This window comes from Poecilia reticulata, linkage group LG2 (genome assembly GCF_000633615.1).
Source record: "Poecilia reticulata strain Guanapo linkage group LG2, Guppy_female_1.0+MT, whole genome shotgun sequence".
NCBI classification, from domain to species: domain Eukaryota; kingdom Metazoa; phylum Chordata; class Actinopteri; order Cyprinodontiformes; family Poeciliidae; genus Poecilia; species Poecilia reticulata.
In genome coordinates this window covers 8,914,034-8,941,571 of record NC_024332.1, presented here as the reverse complement: position 1 = coordinate 8,941,571, position 27,538 = coordinate 8,914,034, and the positions used below count along the sequence as shown (strand labels likewise).

General features: G+C 40.8%; 1 protein-coding gene and 1 long non-coding RNA gene across 3 annotated transcripts in view; one reads left to right on the top strand and one right to left on the bottom strand.

The window, feature by feature from the left end:
• Positions 1–26,793, top strand: part of klf7a (Kruppel like factor 7a) — a 48,989-nt gene extending 22,196 nt beyond the window's left edge. The window contains exons 2-4 of the mRNA XM_008423636.2: positions 9,873–10,476; positions 19,613–19,736; positions 24,280–26,793. Coding sequence (XP_008421858.1) covers positions 9,873–10,476; positions 19,613–19,736; positions 24,280–24,331 — 780 coding nt within the window. The 3' untranslated portion in view covers positions 24,332–26,793. The remainder of the gene's footprint in view (positions 1–9,872; positions 10,477–19,612; positions 19,737–24,279) is intronic.
• On the bottom strand, positions 5,897–7,675 carry LOC103473398 (uncharacterized). Of its 2 annotated transcripts, XR_535017.2 has the most exons (3): positions 7,090–7,670; positions 6,485–6,607; positions 5,897–6,390 (listed from the first exon to the last, which is right to left on the bottom strand). It is a non-coding gene; the product is annotated as an uncharacterized LOC103473398 (long non-coding RNA). The 2 variants fall into 2 exon arrangements; XR_001777499.1 differs by having other exon boundaries at positions 6,485–7,675.
• Positions 26,794–27,538: the final 745 nt, after the last annotated feature.

Here is a 27,538-nt window from a genome sequence, read left to right as displayed (position 1 = left end):
CACACACGCGCACACACACACACACACACACACACACACACACACACACACACACACACACACACAAAGAGAAACGCTACGCTTTGAATCAAACGACAACCCAAACTTTTACCTCCATAAAAGTGTCGGACTCATCCGCTGAAATACAAGCGGCGATAATAAAGACGACTGTAAACAAAGTCGGTCGAGTCGTAAAAAATGAAATCAAAAGAACGGGAAGAATCATGAGACAATTTAGTTAGTGGGAGAGGTTTCATATCGATGTCTGTGCTGATGTGATTGTTACCTACCTGTAGGGGAGGGGAAAAAATGAAGTGATTAATTTCTCACGGGGATTTTTAATCCCAGGTACAGCTCTCCTCACATCCAGTGAAAAGAAACCAAGGCCTCTTTTTTTCTGACCACTTGCTTTGTGTGGTTTGAATAAAAAAAAAACAACACGATGAGCAATAAACAGGCCGCCACTCGAATGCGACGCAACAAAAGAAGCGGAGAGAGGCGGTTGAGGAGCGGATGGAAATTCATCCGTGACATGAATGTTTCTGACTTTCGAAATGAGTAAGCAAACTCCGCCTGTGAAAGTGGCCAAAGCAAATAATCAGTGTGTCACGTCGATGACAAAGGGGTTGTTTTTCCAATTTGTGGCGAACGATGATGGCAATCAGAGGCGCACGCGGTGCCAAGGCTGTCCTGCTGCGGTGACACAATCCAAAGAAACAGAATGAGAGCAGAGCTCAGGAATCCATGAGAATTAATGTTTCAGAAATGATACTTCAGATTTTAACACATTTGGTTTGTACAATAAAACCGGTTACGATATATAATTTTAGCATTACTTTGTTGCAGCGTATCCTCAACCAACATAATGTTTGAAAACACCAGTTGAAGCCCCACATCATAATACCTCCTCCACCATCGGTCACAGAGGAGTTTATGATGTTGTGCCTTTAAGTGTCTTGTTGTAAAGTGAAATAATCTAGTACCTTTTCATCAATATTAAGGAATTGTTTTACTTAAACAAGTCTATATATCTTGCTAAAAAGTTACTTTTTATTTAGCTTTAAGTGCAGTAAGATATTCGCATTAGAAACCAAACAAAAACTACTTGGTAAGGTTTTGTGTTTGTGTAGTGTAGAGGGTCTAGAGTAGGGGTTTCGTAGCATTATGCTGGTGTACAGATAAAGACATACTTAAAATAACTTAAGACAAAAAAATAATTTGGTAAATGTAAGACTTTTTTAAAATGTAAAACTTATATTTTCAAATTTTAGACTTTCTAAGTCCGTACAGCTCAAGGTTTTAGAAAAGAGTACAGCTCGCCTGCCGTTCTCATGGTTACATACCTTTTTCATGCATATTGTTTCCAATATTTGATTTAAAACCGATTTTGGGTTAGGACAATTCTGGATATGATATATGAACAAGCAATTTGTGTTTTACATAAAGCATTAAGATGAGCAGGCAAACAGAAAACTGCCGTATTTTATCAGGAATTATGCAACCTGACGAAGAGACGACACTGCTGGGAGTTATAAGTCATCTTTTAAAAGATGTGACAGCACCCCTCCGCCCCCCTGCTTCACCCTCCATGTCTTTAACAATAGAGCTGCATGGCCCCCCTCCAGCTCAGGGGCCTCTTAAAAGTCTTGCCCTTTTCAACCCTGCTGCCATAAGCGGCGAATATTATTCATAGCACCTTGTCTCCATCATGGCATCTGTAAAAACCAAACACGATCACCCTAAAATTAATGAGCCGCATCCTTCCCATCACATTTATCTGTTTAGTGGTGTTTTGGGCCCTCCTTTAGGGCATATGCATGCTCCTCTGTTCATATTTATAACCCAGGCTTTTTATTAGCGACGTGGCGGGGCGCTAACAGTTGGGAAGCAGCAGGAGCTTTGATGCTATGGCAGGCGGCTCGGCGCGGGCCAAATGTGAAGGGAGGAGATGGGAGAGAGCATGCGCTGCCAGAAGCAGGGCCTGATGGAACAGGGGAGGGGAGGATGGAGGGAGGAGGAGGAGAAGGAGAAGTGGAGATTTAAAGGGAATAGGTGGAAGTAAGTGGATCAGGTTTGCTGGTCAGACTTTAGAAAGCGTCAGAAAATATCTGGTGCAATACAAGCCTTTCAAAGCTGAGGTGTATAAACACAAATGTTTTCTGTATAAACAAACAGCTTTCATGTGTCAGGTATTTTCTGCTGTTTTAGTATCAATTGTCCATGGTTTTGTAGTAAATATAACCTGAATAAGAAAATATGAGATTTTTATGAACATGTAAAGCTTTATGCACTGAATTGCTGAATGGAGTTAAAGCTGAAAACATAGTCATGGCACAGGGATCCTACACAGTCTGGAAAAGACTTTCTTTATTGCGTTATGCCATTTCCTTCATTCCATGTGTCCTTTCTTCCTTATTTCCTTCCTTGTGTTCTTTCTTTCTCAACATTTCTCTAAACTTAAGAAACAGGAATTAACCATAAAAGATAAGCAGATGAAACGTCTTGATCCTTTCAGCTCCTCGCTGATGCCCACATCCCGTCAGTCATTATCAGCCTCCTCCTAACCTTTCACTGCCTCCCCAATTACAAGAGGTGTTACCTGACATAACCAGGAAAACTGGCTGGTGATGGCCGGAAAGGTCAGTGTGGGTTTGTTGCAACCGACACGATTTGATTTTTCTTTTTTCTCTCTCGCTACAGCTTCTTATCAGTGGCATTTTGATATATCACAGTCAGAATGTTGTGATGGCAAACAGTTTAGATGAAATCGTCGTCGGATTTCATTCAGCCACTTCGGGTTCGCCGCAATGCTTACACGGGAAACAAAAACAGAGCCATTGCTAAAGTTTGTGATTTCTTCTTGACAGGTATTCTGAGATTATTTTTGGCAGAAAGTTTCAGTCGATATAAGTAGCATTTGGAACTGTTTATGTTATCTACCTAGAACAAAAAGAAAAGTCGTCCCATGTTCTGAAGGTGATGCAGACGTTTCTGTTGCAAACTCTTGGATTTAAGGGCCAGAAATTCTTCTTGGATTTATTCACACCAAACATATATATGTCCAAAAGGTTTTGGGAGTTTAGCCAGCTCTGTTTTTCCTTCAAAAGAAAATCTTTTGTCTTCTAACCTTACTCTTTATTGAAAACATTTGGAGACATCAAGAGTATACAGGAGAATACTGGACAGCAATGTCATCATCTCCTTCAGTCTTGCTCTCGGTGTCTTGGCAGAGTGTTTCATCAGTTTACATTTTCTCTTATCAATCTTGGAAAAATGTATAACTTTAGTCACTGTAGTCACCTTATATGAAAACTTGTAGTCCTTGTTGCTGAATCAGGGACTTATGTTTGGAGCGTGTCTCTTCCTACTTTGACACTATAATAATTTCAAAAGAAGGTGAAAGAATCAATGCAGGTCCACAGAGGCATCAGGAAAAAATTACTTTATTTGTTTATGGGTATCCTATCTGGCAGCCTGATAAGACTTCCCCTGAATAAATTAGTTCCTTGATGCTGTTGGTTCTCTCTGCAAAAATCTCTTAACAACCATCCAAGCATCCACAGAAATAAACTCTTGAGTTTATTTCTCACCCTTTAAAGAGAGTGAAACCATACAGTAGTATCCAGTTGAGAGCTTAATCCAGAGGTTAGAGCTGTCACGCTTGTCAATATTCTGAAATAAATTATTCATCAATCCTACCCCACAACGGAGAGCCGCTTCTCTTTGCTGGAGCAGCCGAGGATGTTGGATCAGCCACTGGATTTGTCTCAGCTTATCTTGGCTGCCATAAAGGACTCATCCCGAGAGCCCTTTAGGAAACGGACCCTGGGTTTGCGCGGAGCCAACTGCTGCCGTGTCTCCAGATCAGCGTTGTCCAAACTGGACTTAATCCAGGAGCATTCCTTTATCCTGGCTGTTGTGCCAAACTTTCGGCGCTTGATTACTTGCCTACACACGGATGCAAGTTGCCCACTCAATGCCATGAGACCAGCAAGAGACATGTTTATGCATGCGCGTAGGTGTTCGCACAAACATGCAGACAAGAGCTGCATAATTGCACATGGAGTGTGGTAATTACTCACATTCACTCGCACTTGCCAAATTATGGGCATACACGGTCGAACTTGCTGCATACAGTAAAGCTTACCCTCATCACTGCCCACCGGGCGCACAGGAACTGCTGATCAGCTGCATGACCTTCTCTGCTACAATGTTAATGCCACCACCTGGGGGAGGAGGAGAGGTAAGGATGGCAGGAAGGGGCTTGATGGAGTGATGGGGAGGAACACAGAAGCTAGAAAAAGGTGCATGATAAGCTTGTCATACTTGCCACCTACTCACCTGGAATCTCTTCTATCCTCCTTACCTTGTCAGCGTCCCTCATTCCGCATGCATGCTGGGGTGTAAGTACAGTGCATGCCTGAACGTCGGCACGCTGTGTCACACGCGACATCGTAGTCCATCACCTTGGGTCGCAACCTAACATTTAGCGTGCACGAACGCGAGGCCCTGCGGTTTGCCCGCTGACAGGATCCCGTTACGCCAAATGTCACGGTTGCAAAGCGGATTCACCCCCCGTGGTGAGAATGAAGTCAAGACCTTCCCTTGCTCTCTCTTCACCTCTGCTTGCCTACCTCGCCTTGTCCTTCCATCACTCCTTCTCCTTCATCGCCTGCTCTGCACCGTCTCTCGCTTAACGCCTTCTATCCTCTTTTCTGCTTCCTTGAACTACCTCAAGCACACACAGTGTGGTTTGCAGTCCTCAGCAGTTTGTTGAATAAAGTCCCCTTCGACTTGCTGGTTTTAGAAGATAATTAGTCCTCAACTGGGGACGACGAGGAAAAAGGAGGACAGAGGAAAAGGTTGAATTCAGGAAATTGATCTGGGTTGAGTTGAAGATGAAGTGACGAGAGGCTGAAAGATACTTTCAGATAATGTTCCGGACAGAGCAGGTTCTTTTTCTTCTATATCTCTAAAAGCTAAAGTGCCGGTATATTCCCTGCTTCCCATGTTTCCACACCATCAATACTTAATTTAGCCCTGAAAGTAGGCATAACAGAGGATAAATCCCTTTTATTTTATTGGAATTTCATTGCCTTGAACCAACAAAGACAATTCACTGCAGGAAAGAAGAAAGATGTAGGCGTACAGTGTGAATACACTGCAAAAAGTCCCCTTTCAAAAACAAGAAAAAAAAGTACAAAAATAGGGTATAATTTTCTTAAAATAAGAAAAATTATCTGCCAACAGAACAAGAAAATTTATCTTGTCAAGATTTTCTAAAACAAGAAAAAATATCTAACCAAGATAAACCTACAATATCTTAAAATTAGTGTATTTTTACTTAAAACAAGCCAATTTTACTTATACGAGTAAGATATATTATCTTATTTTAAGAAAAATTATCTCAAGTAAAGAAAATGTTACTTGACACTGAATTTCTTGAAATAGCGTAAAATATTCTTATTTTAAGAAAAATGCTCTATGTATTAAGAAAATAAATCTCATATATTCTATTTGTATTAGTAAAATTGGCTTGTTTTAAGTACAAATACACTAATTTTAAGATATTTGTAGGTTTATCTTGGTTAGATATTTTTTCTTGTTTTAGAAAATCTTGACAAGATAAATTTTCTTGTTCTGTTGGCAGATAATTTTTCTTATTTTAAGAAGATTATACCCTATTTTTGTACTTTTTTTCTTGTTTTTGAAAGGGGACTTTTTGCAGTGATATACCTAAATCTAGTTTATTTTTATTGTTGCATAGGATTAAAATATATATTTCGTCATAGCTTTACTCAAGGTTCTTATGCCAAGACAAAAATCTACAAATTGATCCTGTGAATACTGGAACAAGAGATGTTATTGGCTTGCTGAAATGAAGACATAAGTTCAATTACTTTTAACATCTTTATTACATTTAAGTTTCACATAAACAAAATAAAACATGACTACTGGCCAGAATTTAAAGTCTGGATGGGCATCTGATTCTGGAACAATCCTGTAAAATGACAGAAHAATGACGATCTGACACATCTGCCGCACTCATAAGATGCCCTAAGAGTCAAGCAAACCAAATTGTCCAAAGCAAAGAAAAATCTTGGGATTAGATGTCAACAATAGGAGCTTCCTCCGCAATGAACTTCTTCCAATAAGCCATAGCCTTTTATATGTGGAAGTCTTGCCTCAGTTACGGACGCCGTTCTCAAGACRTCTGTCAGCAGCACAGAGAGGAGTGGCCACAGACAAGCATGCTGAAAGGTGTAGTAGCTGTGATGTCCTCCTTTCAGAAGATCAGGGCAGGCATGGTTCCAATGGCCAGTAGAAAGTTGGTTTCACGATCACCGCAGAGCTGAAAAGTGGTCTTGTTTGAAGTTGTTGGGTCATCTGCTATTTGGAGCACAGACAGAAAAACAATCACAAAACAAATCACGTTTAAGGGACTAATCAGTGTCATGATGAATCAGTATCATACATTTCTTACCTCAAGAATGTGAAGGACTCCGTCACTTGCAATTCCCAAAGTTTCAAAGTTTCTTGTAGATGGTGCAATACGTGATTGGAGACTTATCCGGCATAGGCTTCACCATGGCAACAGTTTGGTTTACTTGAAAAATAAAACAAGTCTTATTTTAGTTCATGTGCTCAATTACAATATTACATGAATTCAAGATGGCAAGAAAGTCATTTTAATTAAATCAAACTACTACTTAAATTCACCAATTAAAAATAGTGTTTAAAATATCCTGGTAACAGTGTGGAATATCTAACCTAGGCTATTAGACTCATTGCATTTAAGTTTTTAAATTACAGCACATCAAACACCCTCAGTTAGTGAAATACTAGGCGGAATTGCCCTTTAACCATTTCCCGAATCAGAAGCTACGAATGAGAAGCCATCTTAGCTATGTTAAAAAACGGAAGCTACCAAGAACTCGTGTCGATATTATTTTTAAGCCACATCTATTGTGGTTCAAAGCTCATATTCACAAGAGCGGCTCTTTAACCGCGGATGAAAATTGGCATATCACGACATGCTAACTAGCTTCAGTTAGCTTATCTTAGAAAGACAGACAACTTTAAACTTACCTCTGAGTACAGCAGCTGTAGGGTCTATACACGTAAAAAAGTCCTCCATCTTCATCCATGTCCAACCGAGATTAGAGAATTTGCCAAAAGAAAATCTTATAAAAGTACAGTAGATAAAAGCTTAGTTAGGCTGTTACAACTGAATTAACCGTTAATCAGGGCAGTTAAATGATCTCTGGCGTTGCCGTTAGTGATGTGCGGATTGATACTGAAATATCGATTCTTCCGATACCAGAACTTAATTCTTTAAAATCTATTGTCAGATCCAAGGATCAATACTTTCAACATTTTAGTAATTTGAGATAATGTAGATTAACAAGAGCACGTTAGAAAGTAACTAAATTATTGAGATCTTGCCTAAATGAAACKTTGTTAATGGGAACTACTTTTTCTTCCGCCTGGTAAGTATGTAAGGTGTAAGGACGTAATGCCCATGCGCAGCGTGCTGCTGACGCTCACTCACTCAGAAATGGACATGTTGACAGATTATAAAAAAGTGACACGGAGCTATTTCAGCTGTCATTTTATAGTAGTTTTAATAATTAAACAATGATGTACACTGCTAAAAAAAAAATAAAGGGAACACTTAAACACTTAAGTGAACACTTAAGTGTTCCCTTTATTTTTTTTGAGCAGTATATTTAGTAGGGTTATTACTTTACTAATTTTCTTTTTTTTAGTTTGCAACTCCATTTTCACATATTTTGTATATTTCTGCTGAATTAAAATAGTTTATAGTAAACAAGATTGTTGTCTCAATGTACTTCTGAGTTTAAAATGAGTGCATCAGAGTACATTGTGTTCTTTTTATGAAGCCAAGATATGGATTACATTTATTTTTTATTTAATTAAGAAACAAATTAACTGTCTTTGCACAAAGTATGGGATCTGTATTGCCAATACCATCTTAAATTTTACTCGGTATTGGATCGGAAAGAAAATCTGTTGTATCGAACATTAATACTATCTCACTGACATTTTGGGCGCTTTCCCATTTGGATTGTATGATGTCATAAAAGGGGTTACAAACATGATGAATAAAATATTGTTCAAACTAATATTAGTAACTTATAAAGTAAGAATTTGAAATATAAACCAAAAGTTAAAATATTTATCATGACATTGACCCAATCAATATTGTTGATTCTAATCTCATTGTGTGGAATACCAGCCATTTCAAATCACACATCAATAGAAATTTCATGACATGTCAGTAAGAGGTCCCACATCTTACATCAAGAAGATCAGATTAAGAAGGTCCTTAGCAGATGGAAACATGCCAAGAATTATCTTGATATATAAGCTGATATTGTCTCTGAAATTGTTGTGTTAAATGTCAACCGTTTAAATATTAAATTATAATTTCCAGTACACTCTGCCAACTTATACAAGAGTATAAGTTCATGGGTTTTTTTTTATTTTTCATTGACAAAAACACAAAGGATTCCATTTGGACATAGTCTGTTTTAATTATCTGAAGACATTTCATTAAGTATGTGATTTCGCTTTCTGTGCTTGAAATAAGAAATTTTTACTTATATAAAATAAGTTCTAGACTTGAAGTTTGATTGGTAAATATTGATATTCTAGATTCTAGCACATATCTACTCATAATAAGTAATATTTTCTTAACATTAAGCTTTTATATCTTACTGAGATAATTAAGTACAAAAACACTTAAAATAAGAAAAATATTCTAACATAAATCCCTCTTGGTGAGAAAAATTATCTTGTCAGAAAGAAAACAAGAAAAATCTCCTTAATTTAAGATATTTAATCTTACTAAGATTTCAGTTTTTGCAGTGTAGGAGACACGGCGCATTACCTCCACTTCTCACTGTAGATGTGTCCTGAACAGCTTTTTAATTTGAAGCCCTGTTTTGTTCCTAGAAAGAAATAGCTTCGAGGAGCAACCACACTCCCTTAGCAACAGACACTCCTTCTATTTTTAGAAGGTGCAAACAAGGAAAGAGGCGAGTTCGGAGTGGGATCCTAAACGTCTCTGATGTGTTCAGTCTGTGCAGTCTTATTCCTGATAATGGGACCAGCTACTCCTGTCTGTCAGTGCCTATTTACGCGCCAACGAAGAGGCGAGTTGCACGCACCCAACGGAGCCGCTAGCCTCCATCTCGGCTGTCAGAATGGGTTAGCGGGTACAAGCGAAACACAACCATCCCTGGGATCAAACCGCCGCCGTTTCCGCTCCAACATAATAGCTTCATCCTTGGACACGGAGCGTCTCGCTCCCCACGCCGGGCCCTCGCTGCTTAGAATCTTGCCAGCTTGTTGTGAAGTAATAGACTTCTCAGGATGCCAGTTCACAGGAATAGGGGATGCAAGTCTTATTTGCTCTCCGTAGGGAAAAGTGTTTGGAGTAATAGGGATGAAGCAGACCATAACTACAGCTGAATAAATCTCCCTATCTCTACCCAGGGGAAGCTGGTTTGTCAAAGCTCCATAAAATGTTGCTCGGTGGGGGTTTTGCACAGTTTGGGACTTCTTCCCCTGCTACCCACTCTTCTCTGCAGCAGTTGCAATCAATCAGGGTTTAATCAGCCGTCTTGCTAGAGTTTTCAGGTAATCATGGCTGTCATTGTGGCTATCTGTGCGTGTGACAGCTGTGCAACGCAGCAGAGCGTCATGCAGGTTTTTTTTTTTATGTTGGAGCATAACGGATGATCTGATGGCTGTTGAAACAGCTAAGTGGTACGTGAGAGGGAAGACGGACATGCCTGAAAGTTGCCTGATCTGAATGTAAATGAGTGTTTCTCTCTGTGCTGCAGACCTGCCTGGAGTTGGAGCGTTACCTGCAGACGGAGCCCAAGCGTCTGTCAGAGCTCTTCGACCAGGACCTGGACGGCCTCCTGACTCCGGCCTACTTGAAGGAGGACGGTGAAGAAGACCTGTCTGAGGCTCTGCTCCCAGGCCTCCCTGAACCGCCAAGTCCACCTCTTGTCACCCTGTGTCCAATGAGGCAGAATCTAACCTCAACAAAAGACCTCAAACCCAAAGGGCAGGGGCCAGAAACTTCAGACGCAACGGAAGGGGTCCACCTGGCCCAGCTGAGTGCCGTCACCTCTCTAACTCCCCCGTCTTCTCCGGAGCTGGGCCGGCACCTTGTCAAACCCAGCCAGACGCTGACGGCCTCAGCGGACGGGACGCTCACCTTAAAGCTCGTGGCCAGGAAGGTTGGGCTCAGCGCTGCCCGGCTAGTGGCAGGACACGCGCTTCCAGTCCAGGTGAAAGAGGAAGAGGAAGGAGCGGCATGCCTACTCGGGGGAGAGCTACCAGAGAACAAGAAGAGGATCCACCGCTGCCAGTTCAACGGCTGCAGGAAGGTGTACACCAAGAGCTCCCACCTGAAGGCCCACCAGAGGACGCATACAGGTGAGGGGAAGCTTTGTGGCTCCTTTCTTTAATCGTTAATGTTTGTTTTCCAGGCGAAAGGTGGATTTTGTCATCCACTAACCTCACTGAAACAGGCACTGATGTACGAGAGTAAATGTGAGAGTAAACCACAGCAGAGTAACATCTGCTCATTCTCCGTTAACAATAGTCACCCAACTGTTTCCAACTTAACGACTTTGTTGTTATATTTGGAAACTTTTAAGACAAAAAATTTTTATATCGGCCAAAACCAGAATCAACAGGTCAGGCTTTTTAAAGATCAGTGGTCGGCCAGAAAACTGCCATCGGTGCACTCTGAGTTTTATCTGTATTCTTCTAAATTTAAGAAGCATGGCGGCTGTTTTTTCTATGTCTGCTCTGGATGTCTTTTTAAGATTGATAAACTTGTCTTGGTGTCATTTCTTTGTTTTTTTTTACTTCTTTTGTTTTATATCAGAGAGTTTCTTACCAAGGCAAAGGTCCAGTAGACTTACGCAAACTCCGTGTTTATGTTAGTGGTGGTCGGACAGAAGAGAAATTCCCCTGACCTTCCTTCCAACAATCGGCTGGCATTTAGCGGTTGCCATGGTGACACGATGACCTTCCAAGGCTTTTATCCTCCTGCTTACCGTGAGGTATTGCCCTGATGAGATTTGGCCACATTTTCTTATATTCAATATCTGACTATGAAAGATAAATGTATTTTTCTTACTTGACTTCCATGTTCACTTGTCTTGCCCATTTTGAATTGTGGCTAAGGAATGTGAGCTTAATGAGAAGTGTTTGGGTGCCAATAAATGAGGTATCTGGGATTTTTTATTATTTTTTTTGACATTCTGGTATTGTAATAAAAGGTGAATTTATTTGATGGTTTTATCCATTTCCTGGTTTATTCTAGGACATTCATAACTATGGAGAATCCTTTACAGACCCACAGAAAATGTTGGTTGCGGCGTTAAAAAAAAAAAAGCAATGACAGATAAAAACATGAATGACTTTGGCAGAACCTTCTCCATTTATCGCCCTCTAAGTAAATCTCCCTGCCATACTGGGGCAGGTCCTCCTTGTCAAGGTTCCTCTACAGAAGGAAGGAAGGAAGGAAGGAGGAGGGGGGGCTCAGAAGTTATAACTCTCTGGCTCTTCCATCTTAATCTCGAACCACTCAGACCTCTGTCAGGGAGCTGTCCTCCGACTGAGTAACTGCACAGTGATAGATGGATTGACCTGGATAGGCCGCCATTTCCCAGCTTCATCCCAGGCACCTGTCCTCCGTTCATTCCGTAGGTCCGAGGTGGGAGAACATGGTATGATAGGATCATTTTTAAGACAATAGAATGAGACAAAGGGATAACACTCAGGGTTTCTGGTATTAATTAACAGGATTTCTGACGGGCGTTCACGCTGAACTCCTGAGACTTTCTGCTTCAGATCTGATTGCTAAAGTGAGAACTGTGTTTTTCAGATTCTATTAGAAATAATTGCGTTTATCAGGTCTGGTCTCCAACCGCCTTTAAGGAAGGCGCGCAGGAGCTATAATTGGATGATTATTGACATTTAATACGTATATAGCTGTTTCTTCCAACCGGAGGGATACAGAAACCAACGTCCATCACGCCAAACACATTTACAGCTGCTCATATTAGATTTCTCCTCTCCCCGCCATCTAAACGGATCCGGCCGCGCCGCTGACGGATCACCAAGGCAGCATCGGCAAGACGCCACATGTGCTTGTTTCTATTTTTATGGGTGTGATTTTGGGAAAAAAAAAAAAAAAAAAGCAACCCCCAAAAGAATCAAGTTGTCAACCTTTGCATGCTGGGGATAACAGAGACATGATGCATGTGTGATCACACCCTCAGTGGTGTGCAGGCATCGGCTTGACTGCAGCAAGAGGCCAGCAGACGTGCCATCGTTGATTCCTCCCAGTGTGGCAGGTCTACCGCTGCTGGGATTTACCCATCATGGTAACTGGGATAACAGGCAGAGGCTCGTTCTGCTGGCAGTCCCGGTTAAATGTGGTCAAACACAAATCCTCGGCTGCATTTTGAGATTTTCCTTCTTTTTTGTTGCCAGTTTTAATGTTGAAGTGTAAACGTGTCATCCTGTTTCTACTTTATCGGTTTTCAAAGCCGAACCAGGGCCTGAGCCAGCTGAGCCAGGGCCTCAGGCTTTCAGACCAGCAGGGCACCTCTGGCCCCCATTCCAAGAGCACTGTGGTTAGAGGCCCAAACGTACTTCTGTTTCAAGAATGAGACGACTGATTATGTCATAGAAAATATTTTTAATATTTTATTTGTTAAATAAAATGGCAAGATTTAAGATCTAAAGAGGATTTGCAGAGCAACATAGATCCACGTATAGTATGACTTTACGCTTGTATTACGAATTTATTCTCGTATTATTATGAATATTCACATTATCACAACTTTACTCCTGTTGATATGACTTTTCGCATATTTTTACAACGTAATTTTCGTGCGATTTTAGTCTTGTATCATTACAACTTTATTCTGAAATTATTCTGACTTTATTCTTGCTATTAAATAAATGTTTTTATTAAAAAGTTCTTAGTCTGGCAGTAGTACCCCGTTGTAGCAGCTAATAGCTGTTGGCTGCCGCTAACCACCACCATGGGCACCATTTCCACAATAACGCATGGCAGTCGCAGCATCATGCTGTGGGAAGATGGACTTCATATTCTGGGACTTTATTGAAATCCATTTGGAAGGAATTCATTTCTTCTACACGGTTCATACTTAATTTTGTGTTTTAAACAGTGCCTTCAATTTTTCACTAAAATTCGAGGAAAATTGAAACTTTTTATGCTAATATTTAGAGTCAAGTTACCTCAGAAAAATCTGTGAAGTACTAAACCTTGAATAAGTTTGTAATTTCCTAATTTAAAAAAATATCAAATGCCAAAATGTTCTTGTTTGGAGCCTTGCACTGAAAGGAGACCTGTCTTGTTACTCAAAGCAGTGAGGTAGGACGACGAAGGAGAAACTGTTGACAAAAGGAAACAAAAGTAAGACGAACAGCAGAAGAAGAAGAGATAGAGGCGCTGGGTGAACAAAGCGGAGACAAACGGGGGAGGTACAGTACAGAACCTCTTTGGAGCCTACAACAGTGCCACAGGCTCCCTCATTCACTGAGCCATTATCCTGACAAGTTTAAAGATGTCATTACTCAAATCCTCTTTTTCTTAGTTGTTATTTCCATAAATTACCAAACGAGGGGAAAAAGGCTACGATTTAATCTGGAATTAGACGGGCTGAGTGGAAATGACAGTGCCCTGTAGAGCTTTTTTTGTGAATAGGCTTATGGCAGATAAGGAATGGTACAATTAGATTTTGAGGCCGGGGTGAAAAAAAAAAAAAAAGAAGACTGTTGGGTTGTTCTGCCTTTTTCTTTTTTCTCATTACCTTGCCTCATCCTCCGTTCTGTCCTCCTTAAAGCGCCTCTTTCTGGAATACAATGCCGGGCTGCATGTTTTCATCTTCATCCTGCTCACATTCTGCCACTCACATCTTCACCCTCCATATTTCGATAAGATATTGTTAAATAACAGCAAATAAATTAGCTCTATTTCTTTGAAGAATGTGATTTTTATTAATAGGATTCCCATGAAGTCTAGAAGAAGAAACGATTTCATAATTATGCTTTAAGGAAACAGCAAGAAGGGTTCCATGGACAAAAGTTACTGCTGAGGTACAGGAGGTGGGGTCAACTAAGGTCAACTGATCTCCTTCCTTCCTTCCATCCATCCATCCATCCATCCATCCTTCCATCCATCCATCCATCCATCCATCCATCCATCCATCCATCCATCCATCCATCCATCCATCCATCCATCCATCCATCCATCCATCCATCCANATCCATCCATCCATCCATCCATCCATCCATCCATCCATCCATCCATCCATCCATCCATCCATCCATCCATCCATCCATCCATCCATCCATCCATCGTCCACAGAGCTACAACTGAATGCTTGAACTTCCACATGTGATAATGGTTCAGTCAAAATCTAGACTTAACACTTGACACCTGATGTTCACATCACTGTCCTGCCTGCATGTCAACTCTGACTGAGCTACTTTGCAAAGAAAAAACGGCCAAAATTCTGTTGCCTGTTTCATTTATCACAAACAGAAAATCCCTTTTATTTTCCGTCATTCCCATTCTAACCTGTGTGTCTTTCCTCTCCCTCACCGCGGTGCCGCTCCAGCCTGAGCGTCTGTAATGACCTGGGAGACCCGGACGCTCTGCCCAGGTTCTGGCTAATGGAGGGAATGTAATTAAGCTCCAGTACTGGCACCTGAGAGGCTGTGGAGCGCGGCGCACACGCCGCCGCTCGTACTTACACACGAGAGAACGTTCGGAAGTAACAGATTACACATAATGGGATTACGGTGACTCAGGGAAACACCCAGTTATCAGATTACACATGAGAAATGTGTTTTGGAAGGAGACTGCACATATGCCGCTTCCTCAGATGAATAAAAAAGTAGCTGGAAAACAGATGGAGTTCTTTTTTCTTGACGCACAAATTAACACTTTCCATAAATAATCCACTTAACTTCATAATCTTCATTCAGTGTTTTCATTAAACTAATCCAAAGTTAACAGGAATATAATCTGATTATGTCTGTGTTGGGGCTAATCTGGATTAGATGGAGCTGTCAGTCTAGAACGGTGTTGGTGAGAGGCAGCAGGGGCCGGCTGCGTTCGCCCGGTTGTCGGACGGTTTCTTAAGGGAGACGAGCGCCGTGGTGATGGGGGGGCTTGTTGCCAGGCAACATGAGCAGTGTATGGTTGGAGGAGTCGGTAGCTGAGTGGCTGTGTACTGCTGCAGGCTGCCGCCCCGCCCCTCTCCTCCACCACCACTATCACCACCAAGCAACTGGCTCTGCACTCTGCCAGCGCGCTCACTAATTGGCCGGCGGCGTGGCGGCGTGCCGGTACCAGATCCAGCCAGCTGCGCCGAATGCTGCCTCCTCGTGTTTCACCCCCCTCCCCCCACACACACACACTCTCACACACATACAGATGCAACGCACCCCTCCCCCTTGCAGACATTGCTAGGCAACACACACAGGCATCCCTGCCTCCTGGGGATTTCATTGGCCAGAGGCGGAAGGGGTCAGACCTGCTGAGGACCGGGTCCAGGGAACTGGACTAACTGCTGAGACCAAATCAAAGTGAACTGAATTATACATAGCAAAACCTCGTCAGACACAGTGCATTGTTGAGTAACAGTGAGGGTATTATATATTCACAGAAATACTTTTGAATTGCTTTTACTCCATGAATTTGTAAAGTCTCTGTCAGCTGTTAAATTTTGCTTGATCTGAAGAATTCACGTCTGAAAAAGATGCAAACCAGATGTAATCCGTAAGGGGGAAAATACTTTATGAAAAGCACCATATGTAATGTGTCTTCTACTGTTTGTAATTGAAAAGTGAAACGGTGTCCATAAATACATTTTAAAAGCTGACTTGTTTATGTTTGAAAACATTAAATTTGATCCAATATGCTATTCATTGTGGTTGTTCAGTGATTATGTGTAAGCCCCCCCTGCCCCACACCTCGTAAACACTGTCCAGTTTTCAGCATTTCTAAACAAAATCACCCAGCAGAGCAAAAACCTAGTCTGTAGATTTATGGTGTAAAACTAGCAGGTCTTCAGCCTCCACTGCACCATTTTTACTGGATATTTCTGCAGTGATTTGGTGTGGAGTGCTTTAGATACCAACTTCAACTTATCTTATGTCTTAGAATTTAACTGAAGAACATTTATGGATCCTCATAGAAGATTTGTGATTACAATTGTCTAGTACAATTATAATATGGCAGTATTTTCTAAACATACCTCTATAACTGCAGAAGTAGACAAAGGCAGAAACAGTAGGAGGGGCACTCCAAACGCCTGTCAATAGGTTTGACAGGCGCTTCCAAATTTACACTTAATATGGATCATGTTAATATACACAGTGGTAATTGTCAGCACTACAGCAGAAGCTAACATCCATGGTAATCCTTACCATGGATGTAAGGATTACCAGCCAATCAGCCACTGATTGGCTGGTGGTTCAGCCAATCAGAGCCTAGGAAAATGAATGGTGCTTGTAGATTGGTTGATTTGCAAACACCAGCCTGAAGCATTTTAAGTAGCATTACTCCTCAGTATTTCAGGTTCCCAAGCTACATTTTCTTTGGAATGTTTTAGATGTGAGCTAGAAAAAATTAGCATATAAAAAAATAATACAACTACTCAACCGCAAATAGGTCTTGTATTTTAATAAGCACAGCACCGCAGTCCTTCATGAGTTCATTGACTTTTCAGGAGCAAATTTGTCATTTAAATCCACCTTGTGGTTAAATTTTGTTAGATTTTGTAGTGCATTAGAAAAAAAGTGGCGGCGTTGGTGTGGAATTCAAAAGTAATTATTGATTTCTACTTTGCAACTTTTCTTGCATACAGTACTTTGTTCATCCATTATTAACTGATGTAGCAAAAACTCTTAAAATTTTACCTCAGCAATTCAAAGAGATGTTTCTATAAATAGCAGAAGCGCAAAGTGAAGACGAATCTTTTCATCACTTGGAGATCATCTCCTCCTCAGTGTTTAGACCCCCGACACCCCATTTCACACCTTTCTATCGTCTCTGAGTCCTGCTAATTAAGTGTTCCTCAACATGGCTTCTGGCTGATCCACAGTCCTTGAACCGAGCATACGTTGTGAGATCTGTTTCATCTTTAGATTTGTTGTGGCTTGCTTGGCGATTCTTGTTGATTCCCACTGAATTAGCAGCAGATGTTCCCTTTGAATTGTTTGCTTGGACATACTGTGCAAACATAGATTTTTCCTTTTCTTTTTTGGGTGGAATTTCTACATCCTTTGGTACCAATGTAAAACAAGCGCCGTCTTTGAACAAGAACTTGACAGCAGTTGATCCATCGATTGTGTCTCCTTTATGGTCACATTGGATGGATTAAGCCGGCGTTGGTGTGGAAAGCACTCAAGCTGTGCTGGTCAGTGTGTCTGGATTCAACCAGATGGGATGTGACTGATGCAGTTGACATCTTCAGAGCTGGACGCAGCTGGTGTATTGTGGCTTCCTTGCCATTATGTGACTGGCCTAATTATCTCCACCCCCTCTCCTCCTCCTCCTTCTTCTTTCCCTGCCGGCATATCTGCAGCCTCCCCTGCCTTAATCCACTTCTGCGGCACTTCTCTCCTACTCACACTCATCTCACCTTCTCTTCCCAGACTCTCATCCACCTTGGCTCTAATCCCCCCCACCCTCCCTTCTACCGCTCCACTTCTTGCAACCCCTTCTGTGCTCTTTTGCATGTTCAGCAAGATCGTAGACCAGTGGGAGCTTCTCCATTCCAGTTGAACATTTCGTTATATTTTCAGTCTCCTAAAAAAGGACAAACACACATACGGAATGGGGAATTTTAAATATTTCTCTTTGTCCGATTATTTGTTTGCTTTTTCCAATGCTTCTTGGCAGTAAGTTTTACATTGTTGAAACCATGTTTATTTCCTCATGAATGAATGAATGAATGAATATACTTTATTAATCCCAGAGGGAAATTCACAAGAAATTTGTAAAAAAAAAAAATGTAATTGCTGGTCAGTGATTATTGACTGGTTAAGGCTTTAAGATTGGATGTTTGAATACTGAAGGAAGAAGACGCATTTGCAGTTTAACAATTCACTCCATTGACAAATGGGTCTTAGTAATGTGTGGAAGTTTGGCACCAGTAAGGGTCACACACCTGGGATGGTGTCTCATTCTTCAACCAATGTATTTTAATTCAAGGCTATAAAATGTCTTAATCTGTTTAAAAAATGTTGGCCTTAAACACATTAATCACAAGTTTTAAATGTTGTCATGGCAGGACTATTTCATCTTCTATATGGAGTTTAATTTCTTGCTGAACTCTTCTGTCAGGCAAAAGCAGCTGCTAATATACCTTAGCTAGCTGTATAGCTAGCTTTTTTGTGTCCATCATGCCTAAGCGCAAGTTAATCACCAGTTGGCTGAAGAATTTTTATTTTTGCCGCTGGGTTATTTCTATTGATAACCCATATAAGACTGTAGAGAGCCATCTTAGTTACACAAAGAGCAATTTTGTGTAACTAGCACAAATTTGCTGCCAAGAGCCTCAAACGGACCCCAAAAATGTCAGTTTTTGCAATGATTGATTGTGAAATTTATCGTTTTTTTTCTGTATTAAATTTCATTTAATGTGCTGTCTTGAATAGTTTCAAACTTCACTTGCTTAAGCCTGCAGATATCACCAATGTCAGCTACGTTTCAATCTTACTATTATGCAAACTTTGAGCAAACTTTTAAAATGTCGCAAAACAGAAAAAAGAAAATGCGAATTTGGCACAGTTTCCATCTACCGGTTGAGAGCAGATCAACCGGGCTACGCACAGCGTCAGTTCGTCAGATATTGATTCCACACATGGCTGTGATAAACATGATGTAACGGTTGCTAACTAGCATGGACCACACATTTCAAGTTGTAATTGCTCTACCATGTCAACTAGAATTGGCGATGGTTACATGCTGTCTGGAGACGTAGGGACAGAACAGTGTTTGGAATACGTGTCTACAGAACTTTTTCGGCAGATATATTTTCATATTCCATTAATGACTCAACTCTTTTTTGGAAAAACTAGAACCAGCTGAAGCTAGTATAAAAACTTTTTTTACGAAATTGAGGAAGTTATTTTAAATTGTACCGTTTCCATCAACCTGTTCTAATGTGAGACTTCAGCAAAACGATGGAAACACATTTAATGACAAGTCTTGTTTTTTCCATTGAGAGGGTTCACTGCTTCACCCAAAAGCTGTTTGGCACTGCCAGTTCTTCACATTCGTAAATATGAAACCATTTAAGCATTTAAGAGGGAACCAACTAGCTGTCTAACAGTATATCAGGCTTTGTCAAGATGTATCAGCCAAACATAAATTTCCTTGTTTTTTGTGCTCAGTATATTTAACTTAAAGGAACCTGATATTTGCTGCTGTGGCTCATAACTAAATAAGAATATGACGGGTGATGAAAGTGGTGCTTATCTATATTTTTTCTTTACTTTCATGCTCCAGGTGAGAAGCCGTACAAGTGCTCATGGGAGGGCTGCGAGTGGCGATTCGCCAGGAGCGACGAGCTGACGAGGCACTACCGCAAACACACGGGTGCCAAGCCTTTTAAGTGCAACCACTGTGACAGGTCTGTCAAAACACAACTCTCCCTCCTTTCACGCCGTCTGATGTGTTTTTCTCCCATTTTCCTGCTGTTATTCGTGTTTTCTGCAAAGTTTGCTACCAGATACTACTAACACACTCTAAACTGTTTTGGTTCTGACCCAGTTTGAAAGTGTGCTGGCAGGATTACTAATGTGTGCTTCTTTGAAACCTGCAAAGGCTTTCAGGGGAGAACCCAGAGAGTGCTCACTCTGCTTACATTTAGCCTGGTGCTGCATGTTAATACTGGATTGAGCCTTGATATGGAGGCTGCTTTCAGATTGGAGCAAAAGTGCTAAACCGGTGTGGAATCAATTAATGTCATCACACAAAAGTTTATGACATATTAATCTTCTGTTTTGGACCCATAAGGTGGAGTTTTTATAAGATCAATCAACATTTACTGAAATTGTTTTATTTACCAAAACCAAAGGAGCTCTACATTTTTCAAGCAGAAATGTATTTTCAAGCATGGCACCATTATTGCACCAAAATAGCCAATATGTTATTTTGCTTTTTTTGTCATTATATTCAAACTGTGCTAATATATAATAAATGTTGTGTTAATGCACTTTACAAGACAAAAATGTCAGATACTGAAGCACTGGTCCAGGGCTTTTATAACATTAACAAGACAGAAAAATCTCTGTTTTAATTTAAAGTCATTTTTTATGGCTCCTCCAATACCCATGAAGTATTTAAAGTGATGGGAAAGAAGCACAATAATTACAGTGAGAAAGTGATTTTCATTGTCTTTAAAAACATTGCAAAATTTGAAAAATTTAAAAATATATTTGACTTAAAATATACTCTAAATCTGAGCAGTAATGTAATATTAATTAAGTTTTAATTTACTTTAAGCACAAAAATGTTTAACTTTATGTTCTCCTTATATAAAAACATGTTTTCAGTTAGTAGGAAAATAATTCCTGTAAGGAAAAAACACATTTTTACAAGCCCCCGAATTATTTTATGGAACTTGAGTTTGGTAAGGTTGTAACAGAGGAGGCACTTTTTGCAGCGTAGTTCCAGGTTGATCTTTCAGTAAATTATATTCAACAATCTTCAGTTATTCATGAGGATGGAACTCAATGAAGATGTCATCCATTTGTCAAATGTGGCATAAACTATCTACTGTATGGGAGCCTTTAAGTACAGCGACAGTGTGGAAATTGGACACAATGGAGGAAGTTAGTGAATATGGGACCTCTTGAATCATGCATAGGTTCATTATTAAAGGACAAAAAGAAATCCCATCTCACCTGGGGTACTTTCCCTAATGTTGATAAGATTGGGGGGTCTTTGAGTGTGTGTTAATGAACAGCAGGCCAGACAGCGACAGCTAAATCAAGTCCCAGCTGGGTAGACTGTATGTACAGTATTTCCCCCCCCCCTATCCCCTCCCCGCAGGCACACCTCTAATTTGGGCCCACCTCTGTCATGTGTCAGTAGGCGTCCAGCCCTTCCAGCCTAAAGACCCAAACACACACATGCCCCCTGCTGAGATTAAAGAAGAGGGGAAACAGTGGAGACAAAAAACGTCGAGAGGAAGATTGAGGATTGCAGGGGGTGTTGTGGGGTGAGACAGACCCACGGTGTGCCAGCTGGTGTCGTGCCCCCAAGTCGTGACTCATACTTTGCCATCTGTCTCCGAAAGTGTACACACACACTCACACACTCCTAATGACACACGAGAACAGTGATGAATGACTCCGTAGCACTTTGTTCATTCCACGAGAGTGTATGGATAAACACACACATAAAGATAGGACAGAAAGTGGTATGACATGGAGGCTCAACCTGTCTGTTTGGCAGACAGGACGAACTGTTGATTGTCTTAAAAACAATCAACAGCTGAAGACATGTGGATATCATTTTCATGGTGAAGATCACACAGGCATCTATTGTCTTTGGTTGCTTTAGATTGATTCAGTTCAGCCATATTCACTTATAGCAGTAAATGCCCTTTGCCCTGCCACTTAGTCACTTCATGTAGTTTGCTTATGCTAGTAAGTGGGTAGGAGGGAGTACTAATAGTTTTTTTGTGATGTAGAGAGGTCAAATTAGTTGGTCCCATCTCACAATCATACCTACCTGTTACCAATTTATTCCAAACGCCTCTAATTTCATTGCTGTAAGCAAACCATTTTATACCATTGAACCCAACTTCTGTATATCAGTCAATATACTAAAGTCAGGTGTTGTAATGAATATTAGAGATAAATATGAATATGCATCATTAGATAATTTTCCACAGTTTGGATATTACAGCCTGATTTCATGAGTTGGGGTTTGCTGGTGTAGATCCACAGTCAGTCGGGACATGAATATGCGAAGTGTTTGAGTAGAAGGCAACAAGATTTCTCTCAATTCTTGAAGATGTTTCACCTCTCACCCAAAAAGCCTGTAAACTTCTGAACAAGGGTTGGAAAAAACAACCCTTGTTGAGGTTATAATTTGTAGTCTGAACAATCACACTAGGGCCATTAAGGTCCTAGAATGAATAATTAAGGAAATATAAGTCATTGGCCCCGCCCTCCATTTAGGTCAATACTTCTATTTTTCTCATTTGGTGCGCCAAACATATCCCTAACCCTGCTGTGTGACTTGTTTTGGTCATATTTCTGAAGGTGTGAAAAGCTGTTAAAACTCCTGGAGAGACGAGTCCAAGCTGCACTGTAGGTGTTGGAAAGATTAAACCTGAGGTCACCTCCTCTGTAATGCTGGTTTTTAATGATTAACATGGTGTAAAACAGTCTCTGTCTGACAGTCTTGTTAGGTTTAAAATGTGACTGAATGTTGTAATTGGAAAATGTCCTTTGTTTCTCAGATACTTTCTCCAAGAAAAATATTCCTGTTGATTTTAAGCCAAACAACTCTTAGTCTCCAGTAGACTGGTTGGAGCATTGTTCCTAGGGATGAAGATGGTGTCACGAAGGGAACCCACGGTCTCAAAGTGACATCTGTTTCTGCAAATGCACCATGGGAAGTGTAAAGAGGACAGGCATTCTCCTGGAAGAAGTCCTTTTGTCTGACAGACAGATGAAGGCCCTCAGTCCAATGGGACGTCCGCTGCAGTATCTCCACATAGCTAGCTGCAGTTTGACTCCTTACATTCAAGAAAAAAGCCCTCAGATTATGATCGCTAAAAACAGTTCCATGTGGAAAACATACCCTATAAGACTTCCTTGTCATGGCAAAAATTCTAGAAGCTCAGAACCATTGAATCAGATGAATTTTGTCTCGTCACTGAATGAAACCTTGTGCATGTATTCAATGGGGGAATGTTAACTTCAGTCAATGAAGACCTGAAATTTGATTTGGTCTTGGGTTGAAAGACTCGAGGGCAAAAAGTTTGAAACTGGATTTTCTCCTAAAAAATGAAAAACTTGATGTTGACTTTCTTTGCAAAAACTTGATACTTACCTTGGACTTGCCCCTCAAAGAACTTGGGACTGAAGTCAGACTTGCCCTCTGACAAATTGAGATTTGACTGACTTACCTTTTAGAGATTTCACTTGGACTTGTTTCTCAAAGGCTTAAAAGTTGAAGTCAAAAATATTAGAATTGTTTTTGAAAACTACTACTTCTACCATGTCTCTGATCTTTTTAAGCAAGAGGACTCAGTGATGGCTAACAATGCACTACCTTCTTGAAATGGGTGAAATGAGGAGGCCAAGGGGAAGTGCTAATGCAAATAAAATGATCAATAGTGAAATAAGACTCACCCTAAAAGAACTCTTCCTCTCAAATGTTTCTTACACACCAATTACCAAAGCTAACAGCTCCCTGTTATCTCTTACAAACCAACCCTCTTATTTGGAAAGCACTTCTCTTGGGAATGAAGCAGTTGTTTTCCTCTACAAACTCTCAGCGGAAGCATAGTTTATCCAGACATGCATATGAAAAAAAATGTAAGGGTCTGATAAAGGCTGCATAAATGTGTGTGTGTGGGGGGGTGTGCGTGTGTGGGGGTGTGCGCGCGTGTGTGTGTGTGTGGAAGCAGGCACAGGAATGAGCCAGCTGAAAGCCTTTATTATGTCAGTTTGTGGCAATCAGCTTGAAATCCTCATTTTCGCAAACATTTTTCAAAAACCCCTTGCTGATAACAAAAGACAAGAGCAATTTCATTTTTCACCGTGGAGCGACGCCCCAGCAATTCCACCAGGCTGGTTTTTTTAGATGAGAGGCTTCGAGCCTTCTAATTTAGCTGTCGTTTGCCTGCGCATGTTTTGCATGCCGCCTTTTATTCCCCTCCTCTCCTCCTCTTCCTTCCCCCCAACACTGTTTCAACAGATCCATCTGCAGGCTCTCTAGTTATTCATGGCGCAGCTGAAGTCATTAGGAGTTCTGCTGAAAACGCTGATTATGAATTAGTTACACATATACTAATTGCGTGCGCATTAGCGGCTCAGCACTCACTAGCTAACAGCAACATTTAGCTCCGTCTACAAAACAAACTTCTTCCTCATGCTTTAGTAACGAGCTAACAAGCTGTTCTCTGTTTTCTCCTCCTTCTTCGGCTGCAGGTGCTTCTCGCGGTCGGATCATTTGGCGCTGCACATGAAAAGACACATCTGAGGAGTCGGCGAGAGGTCAACGGGAGCGAAAGGAGGAGATGGACTATCGACAGCTGAAAACTAACAAGAGGAAGACAGAGAAGATGGATTTGAAAGACACCGGGAGGACCAGATAGGGTGCCTGATCATATGCAGAACTGAGCTCAAACCTTTTTGGTCCACTAATACAGAATGGCAACACCCTATCTATGACTCTTCAAGGGGTTGGTGGAGGACGTTATGGCAGCTCTTTGTTTTCTTCATCCAATGAGTGATCAAGCCGCATCGCTCAGCAATTGTACAGTCACACGTTTTCAACATTCCTACTCTTCAGAAATTCCACATATTCAAAAAGATTTTCAGCATTCATCCTGTCAAACCTGCCACAGCCTTTAGAATCATCCTTAGAGTTTTGGACAAACGCCAAATGGATCTTTCTGCTCATCTGGCATTGGAATCCTCAGAGACGTGTTGCATCGATGTGTGGTCGTCTGTTGCACTGACTTATCCCCCATCCCAGATCAACTTCTGCTGAGACAAATTTATCGACTCCGGGAACGTCAGAGGAAACTGACCGTCTGGAGAGATGCAAGGCAGCTTTCGAAGAGTGCGTTTCCTTCTTGAGATCTTATCAGTTGTTGACACAAACGGTTGCACAATTGACTCTTTCAACTTTTTGTAAAAAACAAAAAAAAGAAGAAAAAACAAAAGGAAACGTTCCAATGTCCAAATGAAATACTGGCTTTCACGTGCCACCTGAGCACAAGTTCAAGCAGCTAGCCCACTGCGATAGCACACCGAACACAAAACGAGATCACTATGTATTTAAAGGCCATATTGTTTCTAAACAGATCCTGTTACTCTTTTGAAAAAGACCATTTTAAATAGACACCTCACAAGAGAAGAACTCACAGGAAGTGGATGCAACCAGAAGGAAAGAAAAGACGGATGCCTGAAATGATCTCTTTGGGCTTGAGAGTGATTGGCACCAACCGAGCCGCTGGACTGAGACGGTCCAGCTCACATTCCTGCAGAACTCTTCCAATTAAACATCTCTCTGACTTGACTTCAAATAAAAGAAATGTATTGGACATCTCTCTAAATTTGGCTCTATGTACATCTAAGAAGATTTCTGCTGACTCCCTGACCAGCGTGTATGTCGGAATGCTGATATTTCCCCCTGCAGGACTGACGCTTAGGAAGGCACATTCAATCAATCAATTGGATCCTGTCAGAGAAAATCAATGTGAATGTATCTGTTGCAATCCTGGCCAATTTTGCCAGACGACCCATTAAAACACTGGAGAATGGTGGGGGAGACCATACACACTGTTTCTGTTATTTTTTGCATTAGGGAAAAATGACTGGACTTGGAGAAACTGGCTGGTCACAGCTGGTAGCTTTTGACATTTTACCGGCTCTCATGGACCAGCATGAGTGCAGATTTTCAGTGGGTGGCTAAAATGGGTTAGGGGAGGGTGGATCTGCTCAGTCAGCAATGGTAACTGCCCCATCAGCTTATGTAACTGTGGCAGAGCGAAACCCACACGCACAACGAGTCAAACATCCACACCAGGAAAACTGCAATTAGCATTTATATTGTGTAACATGGCCGTTGTCATGTCAAAGAGAAATAACTAAAATCCGATTCTTAGATGTCTTAAATTCACAGATGCATTTGAGATGGACATAAGATTGCACACAAGCTTGGGTGTCAATTGATTAGCTTTGATTTTGCTGTTTTATTGCGTTGAAGGAAAAGTCTTCAGAGTAAAATGTCTGCATCAGAGTTACAGCTCTAAATATGTGTCGGTGGGGTCAAGCTGAAATAAGTCACAATCTTGATCTAGAAAACCAAACTTTAGAGTTTTTGATGGGACAAAGAAGACTGAAAACCTTGAAGCACAAATTTTCCAGCTAGCACTAACTGTCTTGAAGAAAGGCCAAATTATGAAAATGTTTAGTCCAAAAACCTTTGATTTTTGGACTAAATCTTCGAAAAATCTCATTGTCTCATATCATGAAACTGTTCCGATTAGTTTAAAAAGATAACACTGTTTAAGGTGTCCAATGTATAGTCAGGAGTTGAGGAAGGTAAGACAAGCAGAGTTGGTAAGTGTTTGTGAAGTGGGGAACAGCAGAAGCAGCACTAGAACAAAACTTATTAGTTCTTGTGGTTGATGTGTAGCAGATTATATTGAGCGCGGTGGCCATCTTGTAAAAACTCTGAAATGACCATTTTACAAATCCACTGCACAGATTACCACATAAAACACTTTTTTTTGCTAATTGTAGCATCAAATTTAACTCCAAACTTTAGCAACCTTAGCAAAAAGTGCAGCCGACTCGTGAAAGAAAAATATTCTAAACTGGCAGAAACTAGCAATGCATTTCAACATGATAGCAGGGTAATAATACTAATAATAATAATAATAATTAATAAATGTAATTTGTACCGCACTTTTCATTAGAAAAAATCTCAAAGTGCTACACAGTGCAACTAAAATCGTAGATAAAATCAACATCATAAAAATCATGTGGAGGCAGAGTAGGCTTGCTTAAATAAAAAAGTCTTTAAGCCTCTTTTGAAGTCATCCAGTGATTGTGGAGCTCTCAAATAATCCGGGAGAGAGTTCCAGAGACGGGGGGCAGCAACAGCGAATGCCCGATCTCCCATGGTCCTTAATCTGGATCGAGGAATGTGGAGGAAGTTGCAGGCTTGAGATCGTAGAGATCTGGTGGATGAATGTGGAATGAGAAGGTCCTTCAGATAATCCTTTGTAAAACCTTTTGTTTGATGAACATCCGTATTCAAGCTGATTGAAGGTTTGTCACAAGGTTTACTTTTTACTTGGCTAACATGACTTAGAATCATGTATGACAGCCTGCAGTTTGGAGTTTTGGGTGGAGCCAATGTAGGCGGAGCTACATGATTTGACACGCCCTTTACTAGTCCTACCCAGTCTTAGCTAAGAAACATTCACGGACAAGATTCATATTCACAGTTTCAAAAACTATAAAAGTGACATATTTTACTCTGGAGATTTTGAAAAACAACAACTAACTTATTTATTTATTTATGTATTTTTTGTTAAGTCTTTAAGGCCATCCAAGCTGCATTTTCTTCACCATATGTGCAAAAACATGACTCTTAAAATAAAGCGAAGAACATAAACATTTCAAATTTCAAGCAGATTTGCTGTAGTGTAATTTTCTGACTGTACATGAA